Below are 25924 nucleotides of genomic sequence, written 5' to 3'. Positions count from 1 at the left end.
ATGCGAAACGTCATAACTTTTGAAAGGATTGAAGGATTTGTATGTTTCAAAGCGCAAATAACGCGTATTTTGGTAAAGAATATGTAGAAATTCTATCAATATTGACAAAGTTGTTTCTTGACCCCGTAAAGTGAGAAAAACCCCATAAAAATGATCCAATTTTCAAACGTTCGTAACTCCTACAATAGTGAATATATTTCAATGAAACTTTTTTCTAAGATAGAGCTTATGGGTACCTACAGAAAAGTATTAGACAACTTTTTTATAGGGCGTTAAACAAATCTACAAAAAATGGAAAACGAATTTTTAAGAAATATCGACAGGGGGAATTTTTCAATGAAAAAAAAAATTTTAAATCGTTCTGAAAAAAATATTTTCGCCCGCGGGAGTCAATTACAGTCATTTTTGGTCAATAGACATACCCTCGAATTCCTATCCGTTTTCGAGAAAAAGAATTCCTTACCGAAAATCTAATCTCAGGCAAGAAATGTTTCCCCGAAATTTTATGCGTATGTTTAAGAAATCATAACTTCTGGACGGATTGAAGGATTTTAATGATTCCAAATTCAAACAATGCGTCTCATTTTGGCCTCTAGAATCTCCGATTAAAATTTTTCCCACGGGTGGGACTTTTAACAGGGTCGAACACTCTGTATATGGCTGACTGAAATTCTGAAAACGAAACTGCGCAAATTCTCGAGTCGATGGAACTAAATTTTGAACAAGATCCACGAATTTCATCGAGTTCCACGAACATAAGTACCAAGGCAAATTTCGTGTTACTGTAGTTTACAATTACTTTGGCGGTGGACGTGTTGAAAGGAAAACAAAAGAGACGATTCGGTCTGCATAATCGGACGCGTTCCGAGAGGGATACTGCGGAGAAATCTCCGCAAGGGATTTGGTGCAGCGACTGCGGCACCGGGGTTCTAAAGATTAAACACGCCCGTTGCATTACGTGTCACGTAATCGTCGAGAGATCCTCGAGTAGCAACGAACCGTCCGTGGCATCCGTGGCGACTTCCACTTTCACACGTGTCTTTTAATACTGTTCCAGCTTGCCCTAGCGAGCAACGAAAGCTCCTTGTCTTGCTCAATCCGAAGTCGGGACCCGGAAGGGGCCGCGAAACGTTCCAGAAGAGGATCCATCCGATTCTGTCGGAAGCGGAGAGGCCTTACGAGGTGCACATCACCAAGTGTCCCAATTACGCTCGCGAGTTCGTGCGTACGAGGGACATTTATCAATGGAGCGGGCTGCTGATGGTCGGGGGCGACGGTATCGTGTTCGAGGTAGTGAATGGCCTTTTTCAAAGGCCCGATTGGGAAAAGGCCCTCAGGGAATTGCCCCTCGGCGTGATACCGTGCGGCTCCGGGAACGGGTTGGCGAAATCCATCGCGTACGCCAAACAGTAAGTTCTTCCTTTTATGGTTCAATCGAAATCAATGATTTATACCGCGTCTTGGCTCACGGTAGCCCCGAGGAAGTCGTTACTTTACTCTTTAACTCTCCTGTTCAACTTATCCGCGCTCGAATTCGCGATCGTAAAACTCGAACAACCAGCCTCGCGGTTTGCATTATTTAATTCGCGTTCACTGCCACGCCAGAAACCCTCAAATTGGTCGCGAAAAACGATATTTTCAGTGAATCGGCGTTGTTTTCACAGCCTCGTTAAAATTCGAGAGTATCTAGATTTCTTTTCTTTTTTTTAACTCGCCCATACGTGGATGGCAGTCAATATGTTAAGGAATTATTTACTTGCTTCTTTTGTGAGGAGTGAGTATAGTAAAATTCAAGAGCATCTAGATTTCTTTTCTTTGACACCGGATCTTGGGGAATTAATTTTTTTAACTCGTTCATACTTGGATGGCAGTCAATGTGTTAAAGAATTTACTTGCTTCTTTTGTGAGGAGTGTGTATATCATTTGCAGTATGAATTTATATTCTTTAGGTTACGAGTGATTTCTCTTTTTATTTTGTTGAGAATATAATCTATTACGCGTGTAAAGGAATTTGTATTAACAAAGTCTCGAATTCCGAGTAGAAAAAGACAGTTGCGTTAAGGAATTTACTTGCTTCTTTTGCGAGGGGTGTATGTGTATACAGGGTGTTCCAACCCTGGGAAAAATTTTAATGAGGGATTCTAGAGGCCAAAATAAGACGAAAATCAAGAATACAAATTTGTTGATGGAGGCTGCGTTAAAATGTTATTAACAATTAAATTCAAAAATTTCAAATCATTCTGGAAAAATTATTTTCGGTTGCGGGGGTCAATTACAATCATTTTTGGTGAATACACATATCTCCAAAATCCTATCTACTTCCGAGAAAAAAAATCGGATAGGTGCTGAAATTTTTCGGCGAAAAAAAAATTGTTCGAATCGTACTAAAAAAATTATTTTCGGTTGCGGGGGTCAATTACAATCATTTTTAGTCGTTACACATACCCCCGAAATCCTACACACTTTCGAGAAAAAAATTCCTTACCGAAAATCTAATTAAATCTAATATCAACGAAAAAAAAAAATTTCAAATCGTTCTGGAAAAATTGTTTTCGGTTGCGGGGATCAATTACAATCATTTTTGGTGAATATACATACCCTCGAAATCCTACCTGCTTTCTAGAAAAAAATTTGAGAATGTGTGAAATTTTTCGACGGAAAAAAAAAATTGCAGATCGTTCTGGAAAAATTATTTTTGGTTCCGGCTGTCAATTACAATCATTTTTGGTGAATAGACATACCACCAAAATTCTGCGCATTTTCGAGAAAAAAATTCCTTACTGAAAATCTAATTAAATCTAATTTCAACGAAAAAAAAAAATTTCAAATCGGTCTGGAAAAATTATTTTCGGTTGCGGGGGTCAATTACAATCATTTTTGGTGAATAGACATACCACCAAAATTCTGCGCATTTTCGAGAAAAAAATTCAGCACGGGCGGAACTTTAAAAGTTAATAACATTTTAACAAAGCCTCCATTAACAAATTGGTATTCTTGATTTTCATCTTATTTTGGCCTCTAGAATCCCCCATTAAAATTTTTCCCATGGAAACCCTTTGCATTATGAATTTATATTCTTTGTGCTACGAGTGATTTCTCTTTTTAATATAATCTATTAGCTATCGACGAAATACGCGTGTGAAGGAATTTGTGTTAACAAAGTCTCGAATTCCGAGTAGAAAAAGACAGCTGCGTTCGAAAATATTGACCCCCCGTTTGTGTCAAAGTCTAAAGAATATTGGTTCGTTGTGCCGAATACCATTGCAGTGCAAAAGGTTAATTACTCAAATGCGCGCGACAAAACATCGTTTAAGACTCATCGATATTGTCAATTCATCATATAGATTGGTATAAATTTCGTGATTGGCAACTCGTTGCGATCTACACGCGTGGCTTCGTTCCAAATCATTCGTTCGTCGCTTGTTTCAATTTTACACGACGGGTAACGTTACGATGTGGTCTGGAATCAAATCTGAAGAACGATTACATCCAATGAATTAAACACAGTTATCCAGTGAAATATCGATTGTCAAAACAGCGTCGAATCTAATATTTAATTATCTAAACAGCATTTCCTTTGTGAATTTTGTACCTATACGTAATTATACGACAATGGTGAAATGTACTCGATACTTTCTCACAATGCTATATGTTTTGGAAATTTAAACAATGATCTAAGAAAATAGTCGGGAATAACGTGATTAATCAGATGTATGGCGGTGAGATCATCGATTAAATTACTAGAAGTTGTAATGAAAATGTGGAAGACGATGTCGAAGGAAATAATTCACATATTTTTACATATTTCCAAAAATTCGTATTCCATCTTCTATTTCCATCTTTTTTTTTTTTTAATAATGTTCTATAATTCACGGTCTTCCTGCTAACGATAATGTAATTACTCGATTATCCGAGTGTCCTCCAATTATCCCGGATGTTCTAGCGCACACGCAAAATAGTATTCGCGTAAGCATTCGACAGCACTTAAATTTCATCGTAGACCCACGATACGTCGTATAACTGCACGCGTTGTAAATTTTCCAGTCAACAAACTCACAGTTTGTCGGCGACTAGTTCAACAACAGTGTGTCCGCGCCGTCATTTCATATTCCTAACGAGTTACCGCTAACTCGGTCGACCGCCACAAACAGACGATAAATCCACCCAATCGACCTAATAGCAAAGCTGTCCGATTAGTCGAAATTCGAGCCAAGCCAAGCTCGCTTTATCGACATCGACGCCGAGCACTCTCGATCGTTCGAGTTAATATTTCGAGTAACTTGATTGTTCGTCCCATTTCTTTAACTCTTTTTATCTGAAATCGTTAGTACGTTATTTCCACCTGAACTGTTCGAATGCTTCAACCGTTTCTAGCAAAACTATTCACGTAAAGAATTACATTACTCGAGACTTTGTTACTTTCATTTTTTTAATATAAATTCGTTCGTGTTTTTAAGGAATTTCGAAACTATTGAAACTATTTATTTTTTTTACGATGTAACTTAAAAATAAAAAATACAGAATGGAATATTGTAATATGGGATAGATAATATTGAGTCGAGCATGTATAAAATATATTAATTTACTTTACATTTATTCGTAAATATAAAGTGCTGTTATTTCTTTTTTTTTTTATCATATTTTATACGTACATTGTAAATGTTCGATATCGACGCAAGTTAAATTATTCGTGATTACGTGTGTACGTTTGTGTAAATATAGCGGTAGGAGACAACAGGAAGGCTCATAATTCCATCTCCTATCCACTCCTAATATTCCTCATCACCATTAATTTGTCGATGAAGGCGTAACAAGCACGCACATGAGCATGGGTACGCGCTGTAAAAATCAAAGCATCGAACAACGCTAAAAAACACTCGTACATTTCCATGCACTTCGACAGCATTATGCAATTATTTCAAACAACAATCACGTTTACGTTAAAAAATCGATTTCAGTTCGTAACGTCACGTTACAGAAATAAAAAAAGATTACTACTATAATATATTTATATACATACAATCTTTTACGCAGAATATTTACAAATAGATATCAGAAACTTTAGGGAGTAATTCTGCAGCTGTGACGATTATTGGAACAACAATTAACGCGTTAAGAAGTATAATAAATTATAAATCGATGTTTTATAATTTATCGCGAAAAATTTTTATTATTCGTTCGGTCTGTTCATCGTAACATATCGAACCGGTATTATCGTTTTCTGCGAGAAGATGTTTTCGATTAGTCGGCTTCAAATTGCTGTGAAACTTCCGCGCTCGTAATCGTATTCACAAGCATCCATTACTCATGTACATTCAAGGAATCATATGTATTTTCCGCTTGTTGGCTGCCTTCCGTTCATTTCATAAAGTCACGAAAAATTTCGCCGTTTTAAAAAGTTTCGCAATAAAAATAGCAGCCCCATAAAATATACACGACCACCCCGAAAAAGAGTATAGTTTTTAGCCCGATACTTTCTCGAGGCTGTGCATAAAACGTGCATCGATGTTGCATTTTGTTTCACGAGATTATGTAACGGTATTTACACCACAATTTTACTTATCGAAAGATTATTTATTTATTCGTTATTATTAGCGCTGATAAACGATTTGATTCAACCTGACGACTCTCGATGTTTTCCCGACCAGCCTTAAAATTGTTCGTATCAGTCATAGACTTGCGTACGAGATAATAAATTATCACAATAAGCCGTGTATTTTTAAGACAAAACTTGATGTTAGCTTTCTGTTCGAGGCTTAAATTTTCAAACTGCGAGAAAATACTGCTCTCATTTTTAGTGCCGTTATTTGGCTTCTAATGATCTGTACGTCATAAAATTTGGACAGCTATAATTCTTGTTTAAATGGAAGATAAACAGCCATATATCCGTTCCTCGTTTAACGAAAATTCAAGTTAAATTATAGAATAAAATTGAATTTCTCAACGAGTAGATAACGAATGAATAATTATGCTATTAATATGTTCTGCAATATAAGGTTGCCATTTTTTACTATCACAAGCGTTGAAAGTCTTCTTACTCGAACATTTGTTTATGTTTCGACAGTCGCTATAGCATATCTTATCTTGCAAATACGAGTGTATTAAATTTAGATAAATAACAAAAACAATTACCCTTTCAATATTGTTTGGAATATTATATAAGTACATCTTGATTTCGAGTGTAATTTATCATATCAAACAAGTTTATCGCGATATTGAATGGAGCAAAACAATCCTAAGCTTAATTACCTATAATCTCCACAAAGGCATTAAAATCAAGTACGTGTGCAATAATTTGTACACACTATGTAAATAGAATACACGTGAGTAGACAGAACGAACGTGAAAGGGAAAAATGAATCAACGTATCTAACATGCTCTATGTAGTTAAAAAAATTTCATTATTTTCTAAGTTTTTCGTGTGATTTTGTGTCACACTATTTGCTCCGTTCAGTGGGTATCAGAGGACAAATAAAGATTTAGAGATCGAATATTTCACTTCCGTAGAAATTGTTTATATTTGTAAAGAATTTTCTAGCCGGATCGAGGGCGATAAAATGGGGTAGGATTTAGGAAATTGTGTTTCGAAGCGTGGTACAGATTCGATGATGCAGGGGCGTAGGATGACACAGTGTTTGGATAACATCGCAGGAGGTTTGGGAATGCAAATACCTGCCTCGAGGAATAAATATATGTCAGCGTAACCCCCGAAGGGGATGCAGCATTTTGATCCTCAAGAGCTGTTCCCACAAAATGCTAAACTCCGTGACAAATTTTACAAAATTGTAACACCAGCTAGGTTTAAACTTTGACCAATCGATCCATTCATTATTTTATCGCAACGCACAACACGAAGTAGCACGAGTATACTTTTTTACAGAACTGAGCAAAATACGATCAGAGTACTATCTAATTACCGTGTAAAAACTATCTAATTATTGCGGGTAATGCAACACAATTACACGTAATTTTTTTTTGCCAAATTCCGGCGTCTGTGAACTTTAACACGAACCGATCCGTCCTCTCTAGCGTTTCGTGTGCTACTGGTTTCTGGAATGCGTGTTGCCCGTTCATTTCGCGATCGGTGATCAGCTACCTGCTAATGAGGGTACATGCCCCTGTTTGATGACTTTGAAAACGATAATACTCGGAACGGTCGTTGATCCCGACCGTGCGCCACGAAAGTATTCCAACGTTTGCTATTCAAACTTCGAGCGATAAAAACATGCACGATAGATTCGAGCACCAAGATTATACGGTGGACAAGATTTGTATACAGGGTGTTCGGTCAACCCTGGGAAAAATTTTAATGAGGGATTCTAGAGGCCAAAATAAGACGAAAATCAAGAATACAAATTTGTGGATGGAGGCTTCGTTACAAAGTTATTAACAATTAAATTAAAAAATTTTAAATCATTCTGGAAAAATTATTTTCAGTTGCGGGGGTCAATTACAATCATTTTTGGTGAATACACATATCTCCAAAATCCTATCCACTTTCCAGAAAAAAAATCGGATAGGTGCTGAGATTTTTCACAAAAAAAAAAATTTCAAATCGTTCTGGAAAAATTATTTTCGGTTGCGGAGGGCAAATACAATCATTTTTAGTAATTACACATACCCCCGAAATCCTACGCACTTTCGAGAAAAAAATTCCTTACCGAAAATCTAATTAAATCTAATTTCAACGAAGAAAAAAATTTCATATCGTTCTGGAAAAATTATTTTCGGTTGCGGGGATCAATTACAATCATTTTTGGTGAATAGACATACCCCCGAAATTCTACCCGCTTTCTAGAAAAAAATTTGAGAATGTGTGAAATTTTTCGACGGAAAAAAAAAATTGCAGATCATTTTGGAAAAATTATTTTCAGTTGCGAGGGTCAATTACAATCATTTTTGGTGAATAGACATACCCCCAAAATCCTTCACATTTTCGAGAAAAAAATTCAGTACGGATGGAACTTTAAACGTTAATAACATTTTAACAAAGCCTCCATTAACAAATTGGTATTCTTGATTTTCATCTTATTTTGGCCTCTAGAATTCCCCATTAAAATTTTTCCCAGGGATGGCCGAACACCCTGTATAAGAACACCTTTTTATGTCGAGAGATTCGATAAATTCAAGTCTTATTTCTGCAAATTCTTGGCAATTTAACACTAGAACTACCGACAATTACAATGTGTTTATTTGTACCGAAGAAATTGAAACGATAGATACGCGAAGAAATATACAATGCAATGGAAATAAGTGTTTATATATTTTCTTATAGAAAATTACGATAAATTTTCAAAAATTCAGTCGAATAAATTTTTCATAAGTTTTATTAGAAATTATAAATGGGTCGTTTTGACTGGTTTGGTAGTTCTAGCGTTAAAAAATGAAGAGAAGTTAACTGGAAACTTTACAGTACGGCCACTTGGTCTCTACGACTCGAATTTATATAAATTGATCGCTATAACTAGAAACGGTTCGTGGAATTTTAATTGTTCGCACATTAATCTACTATAATTTGTTTCTTCTTTATATAACGTTACATCATACTGTAACTCGTTTCCTTGATTCTTGTTGTAACGCTCAATCTCTCATCGTGTTACTGTCGAAATGAGTTCTGGTAAGAAAGAAGACAGATACTGCTTTAAAGTTCTACTAAGAAACAAAGTATTCGACAATTTTTAAATTAAAAAATCAAAAACTATTATTCTTGGTATCATTAAAATATAAACAGTACTGATCTATAAGTCTATTTAAAAGTGTCTCAAAGCACATAATTGATTCTGGGTTTGAAACTTCAAAATAAGAGCAGAGACTAATTACAAACGATTAACACGATCGTACTCCTAGAATTAACATTCTGGAGACGTGGTGCGATAAAAACCATGCCTTCTGATCGTTAATTAATTAAGAAATAGCTAACCTACATCAGGCTGCAGCGCTTAATGAACTCCCGTGGGAATCGGCTGGACAAGATCGCAAATTTTATAACGAAACGATCTTGAACATACGTGTCAACGTCTAATTTATTTTGTCTGTCTGTAAAAAATATGACATTCTATCTCAAAAAGTTAAAATTGAAATTTCTTTATTTCACCATCTAGAAATCAATTGTTTGTATCGCACAATTATTCGAAATAATCAGAATAGATAATCAGAATTCATCGAAATAATTAGAATAGGTTTACCATGGCCTCCAAAATTTAAAAATTCTTCTTTGAGGATGAAATGGCCCCACAAATTTTCTTTCTAATTTTTATAATATTTAAAAGGTGTTTAACGCTAGATTTACAGAAACCGTCAATTTGATATTGATTATTTAAAATTGCAGAACGTGTAAATATTATTTTTTAACAACTTAACACTGACATGAATACATATTCTAATTAAAAGAAAAATCGTATTGTGAGGTAATCGTCAACATGAAAGGTATCGATAAATATACTAAATCTAAATATACTAAATATAGATATAGTAAATCTAGTGTCAAGTATTACAGAGACCAACGAATTGTTGTTTCAGGGAGCCGTACGATTACAACCCCCTTCTGGTCAGCGCCCTGTCCGTGGTGAAGTCCAAGAAAGCGCAAATGGACTTGGTGCGCGTCGAGACCAGGAACCAAATTCTATTTTCGTTTCTGTCTGTTGGCTGGGGGCTGCTCGCTGACATTGATATTGAAAGCGAACGTTTGCGTGCCATCGGTGGCCAAAGGTTCACCGTGTGGAGCGTCGCGCGTCTCATAGGGTTAAGAACATACAAAGGCAAAGTGTCGTATCTGCCATGCGATAGAGTACCGTCCGTTGAAAATTTAGGCAATGGCAAGACCTATAACGAATACACCAAGGAGACACAAATATCGCACTCCAGGAGCTACGGGGACGACTTGGATCGGTAAATTCTGCGTTACCGCGAGTACCGTGCCGTGCAAAAGTTTCCAACAATTGTATTTCCGGTCGGTGAAAAGAGAGAATCTACTTAAATTCTATGCAATTCAAAATTCATTTTAGTTTACCCTATCTGAAGCAAATCTAGAAATGCAATTGCCCGAAATTGTCTGCACTTCACTATAGCTACAAAGAATACATTTTTTTGTTAATTATTGCATGTGTAAAGACTGTAGAAAAGCGATGATCATCTATCGTTTCCATCTTAAACGAGAAAAAATTATATTATAGCTATAAATAATGTTTAACGAGAAACGTGAAGTGATAGTAAGCGGAGCTAAACGCATGAAGATAACGTATATACTTTAGCAAATGGAACTTATCTAAAACTACACTCAATGGAAGGCCATCCACGTTTATGCAGGCTTTACACATTACACATTTTTTTACCTATTTAATAATGTATTTATAGATCTATGTTTACATAACCTCTTCGTTTCACGTTTAATCGCAACACGTGTTTTAAAAAAAAAGTAATCGCTAGATACAAACATTTTGCTATCAGAACGTAGACAAAACGCTTGTAATTACAGGTTATTTAAAAACAAGCGCTATGGAATTACGCGTAATTATAGTTGCACTTTCTGTTTAGGTGTAGCAAGATTAGCGAATCGAAAAGTTTCCACGACGCACTCGACGGGGACGCTGCCATTTTGGATGCATCTTTCGATGGCTGTGAAGATAGCGAAATCATAAGTGAAAGTATTACTCTAGAAACAGAAACAGAGAGAAGACACAGGCTAGATAGCTTTTATTCAGCGACCTCCGCGAGGTCGACTTACTATAGTACGGGTTCAATTTCTAGTTACCATAGCGTTGACGAGCCCGATAACGGGGAAGTTGGTAAGTTTCTGGCTTACGTGGTAAAAATTTTTTATCTCGATGAACTGATTCAGTTCTTTTCATAGATTCGATTCAACGTTACAAACAAACGTTAATTACTGGCGTTATGACTTATCTGTTTTATATCATTGTTTACATAACTTCTGTGTATGGCTAATAAGTAGTAATTACCGACACGCTGTTGTTGACCTTGGTTTCAATTCATCGGGATAGCGAAACTAGAGCATATTATCCATTAGACGCCAAAATTTATTTTGCTAAATATATTTTCATTGGTAAACTCGTGTCTTACACTTCATGCGTGTTTAAATATGCTTCTGCTTAATAAAACTATTGGATTTATTACTAGAACGTTAATTACTAATCGTAACAGTGAGATCAGAATGATTGAGGCGTAAAACTGAAGTTTTAAATAACGTTAAGATCATTACTATTTCTCATGCGCTTAAGATAATAATCCATATATAATTAAGATGCAGAAAACAACGTTAACCAAATTATGTACGGTCCGTCGTCGAGGTTGCCTGCTTTGACCACAGATTTATCAAGTTCCTGGACACAAATTCAGGGTAAGGAACAGATTATATAATAAACACTGCACGACTCAAAATAAGTAAAGAATCCACAACTCGAATGGTTTGAATTACATGTACAAAATACTATTCTAATAGAGGACGTGGCTCTCGCATGTATCTAATAGGTGATATATGGTCCGTACCATAAAAAGGTTTAGCCACTACTGACACGTGCGTTGCAATACAGGTGTTCAGAATGTTGACCTTGAGCGACGATGCATGCACATTGTTTGTCTCGCGAAATCTTGCACGATCAGGAAACCTTAAAGCATATAAATACCTCGCTTATCTGATACTTTGACGCCGTTCGTCATAAATGAAACCTACATCAACTATCTCCGAGGTTAAGGTTAACTTTAATTTTAGTTGTAAGCGACTGCTGGTTAGGGTTGCGGGAGAGTTAAGAAGGGGGAAAGGAGGGGAATAACTGGAGTAAGGAACAGGAGACAGGTGGAAGTAGGAAATAGAGGTTTTAAAAAGTAAATGATAAACGATGTTATTAAAAATATAGAATAGAGTAGAATAGAACTATCTCTGTCTCCGTACAACGTATTATAAAGGCCTGAATAATTTTGTAAATCCGTACTTCGAGCAGTATAGACCACCATTGAATATATCAGAATCTATACAGATAAACTGTACTAAATGTCTAAACTCGTTTTGACCTAAATGCTAATTTGTATTTTGCCACCTCGTCGAAGGACACATGTGTACTCTTATTTTGCGATAGATTATACTTGTCGGTACAATAAATCAACGGCTATTTATCAAGTATCTTCGAAATAAACATGGTTATATAATCTATGCGTATGAAATTAAAATTATGATTGTAAACATTTGAGAGAACCGGCAATAGCTACTGAAACGGCCGTTGTAATCACATAACGAATCACTTACTACAGGATAGATAAGAATGTCTTACACACACGCACACGCGTATATATAGGTGATCGAATAGAAAGAATGTCTTTATCGAGATCAATACTCCATAGGAACTAGAACTCTTGCGTCGCGATGATCACTTGGTACGAATGCTAACGAGACTGCTGTAGGAACAAGGAAGGGAAACAGGAGAAAAGATACCGTTAGGTGTATCACAGGGAAATAGAAGGGAGAGGGATTGGTAACTAGTGGGAGAAAACTCGTCTTATTCGTTGATTTCGACAGGTATTGAAGTGGGAAGGTTAAACAGCACAATCATGTAAACACGACAGGAGCTCGAAAAATGAAGGACACATTGCCTCTTTAATTCTTACCTATATCGAGTTGGACTTAACATAAAATTTGTTGACTGGTATTATATCTATCTTCTCTCAATATTAAGATTCTCTTCTAAACAAGTACATTGTACATATTCATGTATTAAGTTTATCTGTCCACGACAGTGGATGTGATATCACGGCTATATTTGTTTCATGCTAAAAACCGTGCAAACGACAAGGGCAAACAGTGTTGCAAGTAACTTTGCTTACCATGACCTGTATTTGAACATGATATACAGTCTGTAAGAAAAGTTAGAATACATTACACTTTCAATATTTTGATACTATATAATTTTAGATGCGTATAGTTAATTTTATAATATTTATTACACACGGAAAGTGCATTTTATAAAGATACTTTGAAAAATTATAGTTTACAAAATTTATCGTACGTTAATAGAAATAATATTTTAGTCTATAATTTGATATGTTTGCCCGATCTAAAAGATGAAACGAATATTGATATTTTGAATTTCAGGAGAGTTTGTGATGGTCCACGCGGCATATCAGTCACACTTGGGCCAGGATTATTTCTTCGCGCCTCGTGCCAAATTGGCGGATGGTCTTATTTGGCTCATAATAGTTAAAGCCGGAATCACTCGAGCCACTTTACTCCAGGTAAATAGCCCATTTAAAAACAATATTTCCGACTCTTGAATTTATTATCAACGAAAACGTGATGTTAAACGTATACAGGGTAATCGGCCAACCGTGGGAAAAAATTTTAATGGGAGATTCTAGAGGCCGAAATAAGACGAAAATCAAGAATATCAATTTGTTGATTGAAGCTTCGTTAAAAAATTACTAAAAACTTCCAAATCATTCTGAAAAAATTATTTTTGGTTGCGGAGCTCAGTTGCAATCATTTCTGGTGAATACACATACCCCTGAAATCCTACCCACTTTCGAGAAAAAAATTTGAGTAGATACTGAAATTTTTCGGCGAAAAAAAAAATTTCAAATCGTTCTAGAAAAATTATTTTCGGTCACGGGGGTCAATTACAATAATTTTTGGTGAATAGACCTACCCCTGAAATCCTACCCACTTTCGAGAAAAAAATTCGAGTAGATACTGACATTTTTCAGCGAAAAAAAAAATTTCAAATCGTTCTAGAAAAATTATTTTCGGTCACGGGGGTCAATTACAATAATTTTTGGTGAACAGACCTACCCCCGAAATCCTACCCATTTTCTAAAAAAAAATTCGGTACGTGCGGAACTTTTAACGTTACTAACTTTTTAACAAAGCCTCCATCAACAAATTAGTATTCTTGATTTTCGTCTTATTTTGGCCTCTAGAATCTCCCATTAAAATTTTTCCCATGGGTGGCCGAACACACTGTATAATTATTCCATAAAATTCTTTAAAAACAAAAAAAAAATAATATGTAATATTAGTGACGTAAATAATTTCATTATTGGCGTAGATACTGTAAAAAGTCCGAGTTATTATTTTTTACTCTTTATTGATTTGGTTTCAATAATACTATGCATATTATGACTGATAACGCTATATCGTTTAGCTAGATCACGTTAGAAGTAAAGAGATTTGTTGTAGCCATAATTACAGTATCTTAAAGATTATTTGTTGTGCCTGTTAGTTCCTGTTGGGTTTAAGTAGTGGTACACATCTGACACGTTCTGGCATCGACATGATACCCGTAAAGGCATTTCGAATAGAACCGGAGGAAGGCGTGAATGGTCACATAACTGTGGATGGAGAAAGAGTAGACTATGGACCCTTGCAAGCCGAGATATATCCGTCTTTAGCAACAGTAATGTCTCCCTGATACAAATGGCAGTCAACTTTGTAAAGAACTAGCAATGGAATCAAATGGTACAATCCTAGAAGTTCAATTATATGGTAGCAGCATGGTCCAGGCGACAATACTGTATTAATACATTAATGTACATTCGGTGTTGGTACTTTAGTCCAAAATCGTGATAGGTGTATATTTATAGACTGTGAAATTTTGAAAAATACCATTCCATACGATGTATTCGAGTATCTTTTATTTAACAAAGTCGAGAGCGTAACATAGTTTGTATAAACTCAATTGTTATTTCATAGAGTTTTAATATTTATATAATATTGTTCAATAGTGCTCGTTAACTAGTGATCTTCAATTACATTCGTTAGCCTAAGATGTACGTTTTGGACAGTTCCCTGTATAACGCACAATAGTCTAACTTTAAATATTCCACAGGCTTCGTGCTAGTTAGCAAGTACTATTGTTAAGCTTATAGCAAAGGCTCGAAATGTATATTTTCCTTCCTGTTATTTACCAAAAAGAAACCTTCGAATTTGTCAAGCCGATAATCAATTTTTTTATTCGTTTTCTGGTGCATTGTATTTCTAAAACAATTTTATAGCGTTAACATGTTGTCGCTTCCAATATCAGCACATCGCAAGGACTAAAATATATAAGCCGGAAACGTTTAACTTTGTACAAATATTCTGATTTTCTAGCTCGAATGCGTTTTATCGACCAGTGGATTGTATTTGTCGTGTACAACGTTAGAATTGTTGGCTCATGACGAAGTATAAATTGCTGGTTGTAAGGTAATTTATTAGTGAACCGCGTTGGTCTAGTCTTGGTGTTTTCTACAATATTCTGTACGCATTGATGCTCAAAGTAAACTGAAGATTGCTTGTTGGTACCCTGATAAACATGTCATGGAATGATGCCCTTATGATGCAGGGAGTGGTGGGCAATCGATAAAATGGACAAGTCCCTCTCATTGGTTGAAGCTATGACTAATCTCTGGTATTGACTTTTGATAAGGGTTCTCTTAGGCCCAAACACTTGGGCCTACTTTAAATCTTATATTGCGTTGCGATGCACAGTATTGTCACACTTGGTCCAACGTCAGCGATACAGTATTGATTTCACAGCAATGGCGCTCAAATTTTATACATTGGTCGAAACGCATTTAAGTTAGAGTTCACCAGCTTCTCGTCTTATGCTCATATTTGAAGTATTTTTTCAGAATACCGTGAACTACTTTATCTGACATAAGAACATATCACGTTTGTTAAAGTAGTATGCGAAACGTTAAAGATGTCACCTAATCGTAAGCGCATGGTTGTTACCTTGAAGAGAATTTGTAAATAAAAGAACGATTAAACACGAGAAACTGTTTGATATTGTATTACAGAAATATAGAGATAATATTATAGTAAGATAATTGCAAAGTTATCTTATATTGTTATTGAATTGCGCTTTCATATTGAGGGGAATAACTTGCGAAGTAAACTCGTCGGTGTTCTTTACCTTGACAGATACGTTTGACAAAGAGTCGATAAATTTTCGTTCAATATGTGCATATGTAATAATTATAATTTGTACAAATTAGATCGTTTATAGTTACGGCGTTGTAAATCTGTGCCAAGGGATATATGTAAAGATTATTATGTATTACTAAGATGATTTTCTAATTTTTATTTCATTCATGCCAAATCTTATATTTATACCTACCTTAAATATTTCAAGCACCGTCATATATGCTCGTATATTTTTTACATTTAAAAGATTATAGTTTTAACAAGTTACAGAAACCAATTACGTATATTTATGGTTTTAATTTGTATGCGATACATCATAAATCGAAGTGTTTTATACAAATCTATTTGTAAATAAATACTGGTTTTTTTTTTAAACACAAGAAAATTACAGTAATATCGTTAATAAGAATTGTATGGAAAAAAAATATTCGGCCAGCCCTATTTATTGTTCTCAAGCAATCACAGAAAGTGCAACTAATAAGTCTTCTTTGATACTCGTGAAGAAAGCCAAGTTGAATTATTCATAAGGAAATATTGTAAATTCAATCTGTATACGAGTTTATGTGATATGTATTTAATTTACGGCATTGTAAAAAATTAGAATTATTTAATTAAAAAAAATGTTTAATGGCACAACTTGTTTAAAAGATACTGTAGTGCCGCTTAATGTGAAACTTATTTATCATCCTTGGAATCCAAATGTACATACATATATATATCATAAACTTTTATTATTCTGCTATTTTCAGCAGAAATAACTGTTAATGTTTTTGAGAACAATTCTTTCGTTAATGTTGACTTTAATAAAACTTATTTAGAATGATACTGATTATAGATGATAATAAATTTGTTTACGTAAAGAGATTATTATTCCGTGATATTAGGGTGCCCTAGAAAATATTGCGCAATTTTAATCGCTTTATACATCCTGTTATTTTGAAACCGTCTATCAAAATAAATTATATGTATTAATATATTGTTGAAAAGCTCTTTTTGTGCTGATTACAAAAATATATATTCCATTTGTTAGCATTTTCATTGTTTGTTTTATTTGTTTTTAGAACAAATTTAATTTGCGATACTTATTATTGTATAATTTAGCCAGTCTATAGTCCTGACCATATTCCATATTTTTCTGCAATTTATTTTGAGTTAGGGTACAGTTTTTTAGCTAGAAGAATGGAGTTACATTCTGAACTATAGCAGGTAACTATACAGCAGTGATGTAAGTTGACGTCACAGCTATGTTAGCGCAAAAAGAGGTGCATGTTGGGAATTCCCATGTTTTGTACAAAATTGAACTTTCTACTTCAAATGCTCGCCAATCACACAAAAATTAACTTATCGAAGATCCCCTACGTATTTCTCTAGCTATACTCATGTAGATTAAGAGAAAACTTTTTGTTTTTGTCTCTTTCTCTGTAACTTCTATAAATTTTTTTCCTTATTGGGATCCAACGATACCTTAAATTCTAGTTAAGTGTATGCTCCAGTGCGCATGACCAAAATTACCACGAATGACCATCACTGCTATACAGTACTATATTAAAAGAATAAAAACTACAATTGTTTGTTTCATTAAAATAAAGTATAAATCGTGATGGTCGTAATAAATAATGTTTTTAATTCAAATGTTTCGACGTTGCATTTTAGATAAATAAATTTAAACTATTCTGTTAATAACCTAAAATGCAAGTTCAAAAACGTTTCGATTACAAACATACTGTATATCTTATGAAAATTATGACTCATTTTATATTGAAGTTAGTTTCAAAAATGCAAACGAAAGTTTCTGAACCAGTAATGAAATTGACAAATTTGTCATGCCTGGAGAAAAAGCAAAATTATTTTTGTCGAATTTCCACTTCTTATCTAACGAATAAAAAGTGTTAATAAATAGAAATTTATCAAGTCAACTTACTGTCGAGAACTCATAACTATCTTGATATTATAAAGAGAGACGAACTTCGATTATTTGTAACAAGATAATAACCAAATATTTAAAAGCTTGTTGAACAGTATAAATTTGTCAAAAAGACTTGATAATGGCAATATATTTGTTGCATTACTATATTTTAAATTATTATATGTTTTTTATGACTGTATTTTATTATACATTTCCAATTAGAATAGTTTATTGTATGTTACATATTATAAATAAACAACAGAGGTTTATAGAAAGAAATAGACGAACAAAAAAGATTAAGAAACACTGCCATATGATTTAATAAAGCAAAATTTTGAAAATCACAATATTTTCTGAGGTACCCTAAAATAAACTGGTTGTAAATTGCATTCATGTTAATTTTGTACCTGACAAATTGCTCAGAAAAATATAAATATTAAACTACCGTTGACATAACGAAAGATATTACCGTGTGTCTATATAAAAATAAATGAAAATAACAAAAAAAATTTGCGAGTTATTCGTAAGAATTGTTGCCTCTGTAACAACGTATACGTATGTGTTATATGCAAGTTCCTATGAAACAAAATATATTTTCTTTCAGATTATGCAATTACTGCTAACAGAGCAATACTTACGTAAAGAATGTATAAATTAATTACACGTAGTATTTACTGGTGTAATTAATTTGTTTTAATTAGGCGTCTTTAATGGGGTGCATTATCCATATATGTATAAACCATACGAGAATTAATGGATACAGTTATTAAACGTATGAAGGTATTAAAAATAACGCGTTCTTCAATTATGTAATTATCCAGCAAAAACTCGTAATTTATTTAATTGATCTTTCATTCTTAAGAGTGTACATCAAAACATTCAATCGATTCAAACTTATTTGCTTTAATATAATACATGCCCAACCACATTGGCTCATACATATTTAAAACGTTACGCGGGTTTACACGGTTTTGATACCTACGAAGCATAGAACAATAAAAAAAATTGTATCATTTACATATTTATGTTTAATTTCATTCGTTTAATTCCCTTTGATAATTAAATATTCCGCAAATAACTATGCAAATCTCTGGTAATGTCTGGTACTATATAGATTATACTTTCCTTCATTTTGAAATTATGTTTAACATACTGTACAGCAAATGACCAGTTTTACAAAGTAAACGCTGGCTGCTTAAACTTTATATTTCAATTAGGATTCGACACTCGGGCAGAATGAAAGGTACAATGCTCGTAAGTTATTTAATTGTTTATCGTTTATCATATAATATTGAAGTTGCACTTGTAAACAAAGCGAAAAAGAGTATATACGATAACGCAAAAATGATATCTAATAAAAAATTGTTTAATCATCAAAATAAACCTGCGTGCAATAAAATCTATATAAACTTTAATAGCAGTGTTAATATAAAATTTACTTCTACTACAGTTTCTAAGTTACTTTGTTCGATGGTAATAATCGCATTTTGAATCGAGGACTAAAAATATAAGCTCCATTTTTTTTCCTCGAATCTAGAGTGTTCGTATCGTTCGAAAGTGTGGAAAAAATACTGAAGAATCATCTTCGGTTTTAAAATTGTTCGCAAAAAATAACAGTATAAGGAAATAAGAAAAATTAAAATAATAAAATTGCAAATGTACAACATTGTAATAAAAATAGGGTAATTTAAACTGTTCACCTTTTTTCAAAACTTTCAGAATTTATAAAAATAATCGTAAGTAGCAATTTGCTGTTAAACGTATCCGTGGACTAACAAATTTATTTTTGTTTTTTTTTTTTTTATCATACTGCTTGTATAAAAGATGCCAGTTTAAATAAATCCATTTGCGATACTATTATTCCGTGCAGCATAATTTACGATCGTATTCTAAAATGACACATTACAGTTCGTTTAAATTCCAAAAAATTAAAGAAATTTTTAATCATGTATTATCTTGTCTTAAAAATTAAATTGTAAAGAACATATTCATAATGTTACTATGATTGGGATTCTTGTATTCGGCAGGATCTGTATTTTCTCTTATACCCAGTTAAGAACAATGACTGCCAAAACGATACAGAGAAAAAACGTTTTTTAGAGGCCGTACAAACTTCTAATTCTTTTTTATAAATGTACGTAGTATTTAAGGCTTGCTGTTATTCTAAAATTGAGCTGATTTCTTAACCCGTCGGGGTATTATCTTTAAACGTGTCTTTCAAAATTAAAGACGCCTAATTAAAATTATCTTGGACACTTGTGACAGGCCATACAAAGAAAAAGCAATATTTAAGTTCAGAAATAAAGAAAATATTTCCGAAAGTGATCCAAATCGAAATAATAAAGGCTATAAATGACTCCCGATGAAATTGAAGTTATTTCTCGATACCTCGACGTATCGATTATAACATACGCATAACTGACTTCCCTACGTTTCTAATATTTTGTACATTAAAACTTTTAACATCACTCCACGTGCAAATATAAGTTAAACAAAAATCTTCCTTGCAACGCATTAAATAACTAAAACAAAGAACTTATTAAAGTACAGTAAGGAATTCAATATATGCTGCTGAAATCTTCTTCAATTCCGTGTTCCGATTTAATTTGTCAATAAAACTGACAATCCGTTAACGTAAATGATTAACTCGTTATACTAAGGGCATCTAAATTGGCGAGCAAATCTTTTACGTCATCCTGAACCTGATCAGATGTGTTAGACAGGGATAAACGCGAATAAAAACTACTCAGGCATTCTACTTTTTCGTGGGCATCTTTCTGCTTTTGCAAATACGCTAACAACATATTAACTATGTTATGGATTTCCTCTTTGACCCTCAGCATATCCTCCCCCTTACAATTTTGTAATAATTTCAATTTCGTTTGCGCTAATTGCAATGGACTATAGCCATGGTGATCTAGGGATAATATATCCGCCCCTGCTTTTACAAGCAATGTAACCACCGATATTTGACATGCTACAGCTGCTAAGTGTAATGGAGTATTGCCTAAGTAATCGTGCTGATTGGGATCTGCACCATATTCTAGTAATAACTTAGCCATTTCTGTGTAACCCCTGTAAAAAAAGAAAAATCCGTATCCGGTACACGTTTATATTTACATATACAAAATTTTAATGGGAGATTCTAGGGACCAAAATAAGACGAAAATCAAGAATACCAATTTGTTGATCGAGGCCTCGTTAAAAAGTTATTAACGTTTAAAGTTCCGTATGTAGAACGGCAATCTGCGAATAGCTGCGCGCGCATGATAGTGATTCTCATTCAGCATGAGAAACTCTACTTACTGACGTATAGAGAGTCTTACAGTTTTGTGAGTGAGAACCGCTATCATGCGCGCGCAGCTGTTCGCAGATTTGCCGTTCTACAGACGGAACTTTAAACGTTAATAACTTTTTAACGAAGCCTCGATCAACAAATTGGTATTCTTGATTTTCGTCTTATTTTAGCCCCAGGAGTCTCCCATTAAAATTTCCCCCAAGGATGGCCCAACACCCTGCATATATTACATAAAATACAAATTTAATCAAAAGAGAGAAATTTCATTTCGTTAAAATTTTGTCAAATTCACCTGCAGGAAACAAAGTGTAGAGCAGTTCGTCCTTTTTCATCGTGATTGTTAGGTGACACACCGCTACATAAAAGCCTTTTCATCATACTAGTATTATTTGTGGCTGCTGCGAGTCGCATTTTATGCTCTAGAAAAGGATCTCTGATATTACTACAAGTGACATAGTGACGACTTCTGATCGATGCGCAAAATGATTTCATTTTTCTGTGGTACATAGATCCTTGAAAAAAACATAAATCGTTAGAAAATTTAAATAATAACTGGTGCAACATTATATAATTTAATTGCTTACTGTCTTTTAACACTTCCTTAGATATGGATAGTCTATCGACATTGTACGTGCGAGGAAATCCAAACTCTAAAACCTACGACAAATAGAATTTCATAATATATTTCTTGTACGAATAAAATCAGTAAAATACGATAAATGTTATTAGAAAGTGAAATACCTGGTCCGATGAGAATATAAATAAAAAACAGATATTTACCTTGGAACATACAACAACCGGTCCCGCAATGCACAATGATGAAATCGGTGAGTGCAAACCAATCGGCACGAATTCAATATGGAAAGTACCCGGTTCGTTTTCGTGTACTTCTTTCTCGCTGCTGTTCGTAGTCGCAACAGTCGAACTGACATTGCCAGTTTGGTTCGACGATAGATTTTCATATGGAACGATCGAACTATCGTTTGAATCGTTACCCGTTTCAACGCCGGAGTCCACGGACGTCATTTTAAATTCAAACGATCGACAACGTTTTAGAAATACACAACGTTCCACCTTCTAAATTCGACATGCACTACGTGCATACATACCACGACAGTCCGTACGAAAATAATAATAGATTTGAAGTTGGTCGCTGACCAGAGAATAACGAAGTTTCTTGAACTTTCTACCAGAGGGATAAAAAGTGTAACTGATCCGTGTAATGCCAACGCTTCAGCAACTAAATGTTCCTGTATCTGTAACGCAAACGCTACACTACGCGGATTATACCTCGTTCGATGATAAACAATTATTTAACCCTATAACGAGCTAATCAATTTACGAAATGAGACAAAAGCAATGCCACAAAGTTGAGTAATGAAAAGCTGATTTCATTGCTCAAGTGTTACGTCCACTGGAAGTATCGTCCTTCCATGAGAAGAAGGCACAAGCGTGTGTACATCCCCACTCCTGTTGCAGTCTGCTGACTCACAGGTATTGGTCGAAAACAGTGACGAGATCGGTGACAGCCAATCAGCGGACAGCAACAAGAGTGGGGATGTAAACACGCTGTGCCTTCGTCTCGTGGAAGGACGATAGAATGTATAATACGCATATCTATGTCGTGATGTGTATTTTGTGATTGTAGTATTTACAAGAGACGATATTATAAATGTACTATTCGATTACTTTAAATATTGATTAAATATTTCAATCAAATGAAATGTCGTTAACTAGGATACTGATGATGTTGCGTCCTTCTCGTTGTACAAGTTAGTGAATAAAAAATCATTGAATTCATACCCGTTTTGCAATATTTTGAATCAGAAATGTAGAGTATTTTCATTTGTTTATAATACGAGACGTATTTAGATTTGAAATACATGAATAAAAGAGTAAAAAAAAAACAGTACAATTAAAATTCTTATTTGCAGATTTGGTTAGTACGGTTGGTGAATTCCATACATCTTCTGTAACATATTTAAATCAGGTTTGGAGGAAAAAGTAAGATTACACTTTATGAAAATGGACAATTTTATATGTATACAAAAATTTAATGTGATGAAATGATTGTAGGAAGGGATTAATGACCAATCCTAATGTTCGTGGTCCACTGACTGATTTGCCAGATTATTCGTTCAAAGATAATAGGCCTGTTCCATATGGCTCGAACCAATTAATGCGTATTAAAAGGCACCAAGAATTTGCGGTACATTTTCCAATTAAAAAAATCATCTTTCGTTTTAAAAAGATCATAGTAACATTAACAAATTACCTTATTTGCAGAGAAGAGTCACGCAACTAGTTGGTGAAATTGATCATGCGGTAGAAAAACATGCTAGATTAGAGAGAGAGGAAAATGAAAGGAAACAAAAGATTCTAGAAAGTAAATTGAAGCAAAAAGGACAATTATCAATAGATAGTGAATAATGTTTTTTAATCAATATGGTATATCTGTATTTACGTGTAAATAATAAAATGTATTGAATAACAATGCTATGTTACTTATTACTCTTCTGAAATTGATTTGCTGCTTCTAATATTCGTATGATAAAAAAAAGGTGATACTTTTAAAATGCTTAATTAGTTTACATATTTAATCATTATATCGTTTTATTTAAGCTGGTGATCGATAGGATAGTTTAGCAGACGCGGGAAGTTATCTTTTTCTATTTCTGGAATATGATCCAATCTAGCTGGAACAGGTCGTAAATGTTTTATTTGGTTAGTAACGTTTTCTAACATGTCTTCGGGTATATTTTCGTCAGGAAAAATGTGCAATCTTTGCATGGTATGACGCCGTTGTAAATTTCCATCCATCGACGAATAAACTGCTTTCTTCACGATCTATGCATGAACATAAATATATTAATTGTATTGTTATTACAAGAAACTTAGAAGTATCATTTACCATTGTTGGATCTTTGCTATGTAATTCCCAGGCAAGCGTCCAACTTGCACCTCCGTGGTAACCAGTATGATGAAAATATACACGTCTTTGCCATTCGTCCCCTGCTAATGCAATTTCTTTGCTATTTATTACTACAACATGGTCGCCGCAATCATCTATACAAAAATAACTAAATTAAGTATAATCATATTAACGATACAAATGTATTATAATGTTTATAAAATACACTTTAACTTAAGGTATATTAATAATGATGCATTTTAATCTACAAATACTTAAACTTTTATATATTAGTTACTCGTAACTATTATAAGGATAGTATTTTTAAATATAAGTAAATGCAATGGTAATTATACATTTATATAATTAATTACACTTACTTTGCGGATGATATATGGGTTTATATAAACCCATGAGGTAATACTTTATCAAAGGTGCACTTTTATACGGATCTTGCCATTTTGCATCATAAATATGCCACATACGTGTAAATGTAGCCCATTGCTAAAAATAAAATACGCAATTAAGAATATTAATGAAATATACAGGATTTTTCGAAATGTTCAATATATCGTTTAAAAAGTAATTTAATAAATCAATATAAATATTACTTGTAAATATAAGATTTACAGTATAAGTAAGGGAAATGTGTTTCATATATACTTTGTAATCATGTTCAAACAAGAGTTACTGAAAAAGATAGATCCATGAACTCGATAAAATACGTGTGTAGTAAATAAAGAGGACCATTGGTACGGAATAAATACAAACTGCAATATATCACGATAACAAATGATTTAAAATTACATAATCGATCAAACCTGTGCTCTACGAAGAAGAGACATAACGACCTATATTAAAACATTAATTTCAATACGAAAGTAACAATGCAAAAGATTTTAAATAATGCTAGCGAATATATTTTTAAGGTTAAGTTCGGAAGTTGTATATGGTTAGGCAATCATTGATATCAGTGTACTAGCTGGCCACTGGGTGCACGTGCACGTGAGCTCGTAGAGTTTCGGGGAGTCATTTATGTATATGTTAATAAAAACTCAAAATCATAGTAACTATTTCCCATGCTTTTTATTTACATTCTCCTCTACCCTTCCCATTAATTCCTTAATTTTTATAAATTCGGACGTTCTATAATCTCTTATAACTGCTCCAAATATTATTCGAATCTAATTAAATTCTATAAATATTTCTCTATACATTATTTCATGTAATTAATTAGTTATAAAACGATTACTGGAAGAGATACTCATTCCAATATTGCGCTAAAAAGTGCCGAAAAATAGTGTCGCCATCTAATATCAGGGATTCGAACTGCTAAAATCCGTGCCAGGATCACAGAATGTTGTAGGAGGTATCCGGAGTACAGGTTCCCCCTGATATTACTTTTGATACGCAGTACCTTGATTATTCGCTAATAACTCCATTTCTGGGATTAAAATATGAACTTTTAGAATTCAAGAATATAGTATAGACTATTGGCAACATTCAAGGATACTTTTTATAACCATTCCGCCCGTAATTAAAACATTAACGAATATCTGAAGTCGGAAAACATTTACGACTGTGTTTTATATACTCTCCGTTTGCTTTAATCGATTATCAACTTTTCAGCAATAACACGCATATTTTTGCTATTAGAGAATCTAAGTAGACATCTCCTGGTAACATTCAAGGATCAATTTTGTAACGATCCTCGCTCTAATTAATTAATTTAGTTATTAGCGATAATAGATCTCTAAGGTGTCGCGTTAAGAGATTATTGGGAAGTCGATCGAAGATTGTATACATATATACCAACCGAGGGGTCGATCGAGCGCTTGTGAGAGCGCGACCCCTCTGGTGGCGAGCATGGGAGGCAACGCCACAAGCAATTAATAAAATTTT

At 33.9% G+C, this 25924-nt stretch overlaps 4 protein-coding genes across 4 annotated transcripts in view; 2 read left to right on the top strand and 2 right to left on the bottom strand.

Annotated features, from left to right (window-relative positions):
* LOC122401397 (sphingosine kinase 1-like) overlaps positions 1 to 16807 on the top strand; it is a 36132-nt gene extending 19325 nt beyond the window's left edge. Inside the window, exons 2-7 of the mRNA XM_043403487.1 lie at positions 1058 to 1409; positions 9520 to 9888; positions 10534 to 10784; positions 11258 to 11353; positions 13100 to 13239; positions 14223 to 16807. Coding sequence (XP_043259422.1) covers positions 1058 to 1409; positions 9520 to 9888; positions 10534 to 10784; positions 11258 to 11353; positions 13100 to 13239; positions 14223 to 14411 — 1397 coding nt within the window. The 3' untranslated portion in view covers positions 14412 to 16807. The remainder of the gene's footprint in view (positions 1 to 1057; positions 1410 to 9519; positions 9889 to 10533; positions 10785 to 11257; positions 11354 to 13099; positions 13240 to 14222) is intronic.
* A 1167-nt stretch (positions 16808 to 17974) lies between these two features.
* LOC122401396 (ankyrin repeat domain-containing protein 54-like) lies at positions 17975 to 22338 on the bottom strand. Its single transcript, XM_043403486.1, has 4 exons — positions 21892 to 22338; positions 21696 to 21768; positions 21404 to 21623; positions 17975 to 20888 (listed from the first exon to the last, which is right to left on the bottom strand). Exons 1-4 carry the CDS (start codon positions 22135 to 22137, stop codon positions 20456 to 20458), a joined length of 972 nt encoding a protein of 323 aa, XP_043259421.1. The 5' UTR covers positions 22138 to 22338; the 3' UTR covers positions 17975 to 20455.
* A 396-nt stretch (positions 22339 to 22734) lies between these two features.
* Positions 22735 to 23556, top strand: LOC122401410 (39S ribosomal protein L52, mitochondrial). The gene is made up of 4 exons (XM_043403515.1): positions 22735 to 22883; positions 23046 to 23115; positions 23188 to 23320; positions 23398 to 23556. Exons 1-4 carry the CDS (start codon positions 22835 to 22837, stop codon positions 23539 to 23541), a joined length of 396 nt encoding a protein of 131 aa, XP_043259450.1. The 5' UTR covers positions 22735 to 22834; the 3' UTR covers positions 23542 to 23556.
* A 24-nt stretch (positions 23557 to 23580) lies between these two features.
* Positions 23581 to 24983, bottom strand: LOC122401409 (39S ribosomal protein L13, mitochondrial). Its single transcript, XM_043403514.1, has 4 exons — positions 24844 to 24983; positions 24403 to 24526; positions 24023 to 24177; positions 23581 to 23958 (listed from the first exon to the last, which is right to left on the bottom strand). The coding sequence occupies exons 1-4, from the start codon at positions 24865 to 24867 to the stop codon at positions 23725 to 23727; spliced, it is 537 nt and encodes a 178-aa protein (XP_043259449.1). The 5' UTR covers positions 24868 to 24983; the 3' UTR covers positions 23581 to 23724.
* Positions 24984 to 25924: the final 941 nt, after the last annotated feature.

Source organism: Colletes gigas, unplaced genomic scaffold (assembly GCF_013123115.1).
Source record: "Colletes gigas isolate AHSC1104 unplaced genomic scaffold, ASM1312311v1 Colletes_gigas_Sc00024, whole genome shotgun sequence".
Lineage (NCBI taxonomy): Eukaryota > Metazoa > Arthropoda > Insecta > Hymenoptera > Colletidae > Colletes > Colletes gigas.
Note: the sequence above shows the minus strand (reverse complement) of the source record. Positions and strands in the feature narration are given on the sequence as shown.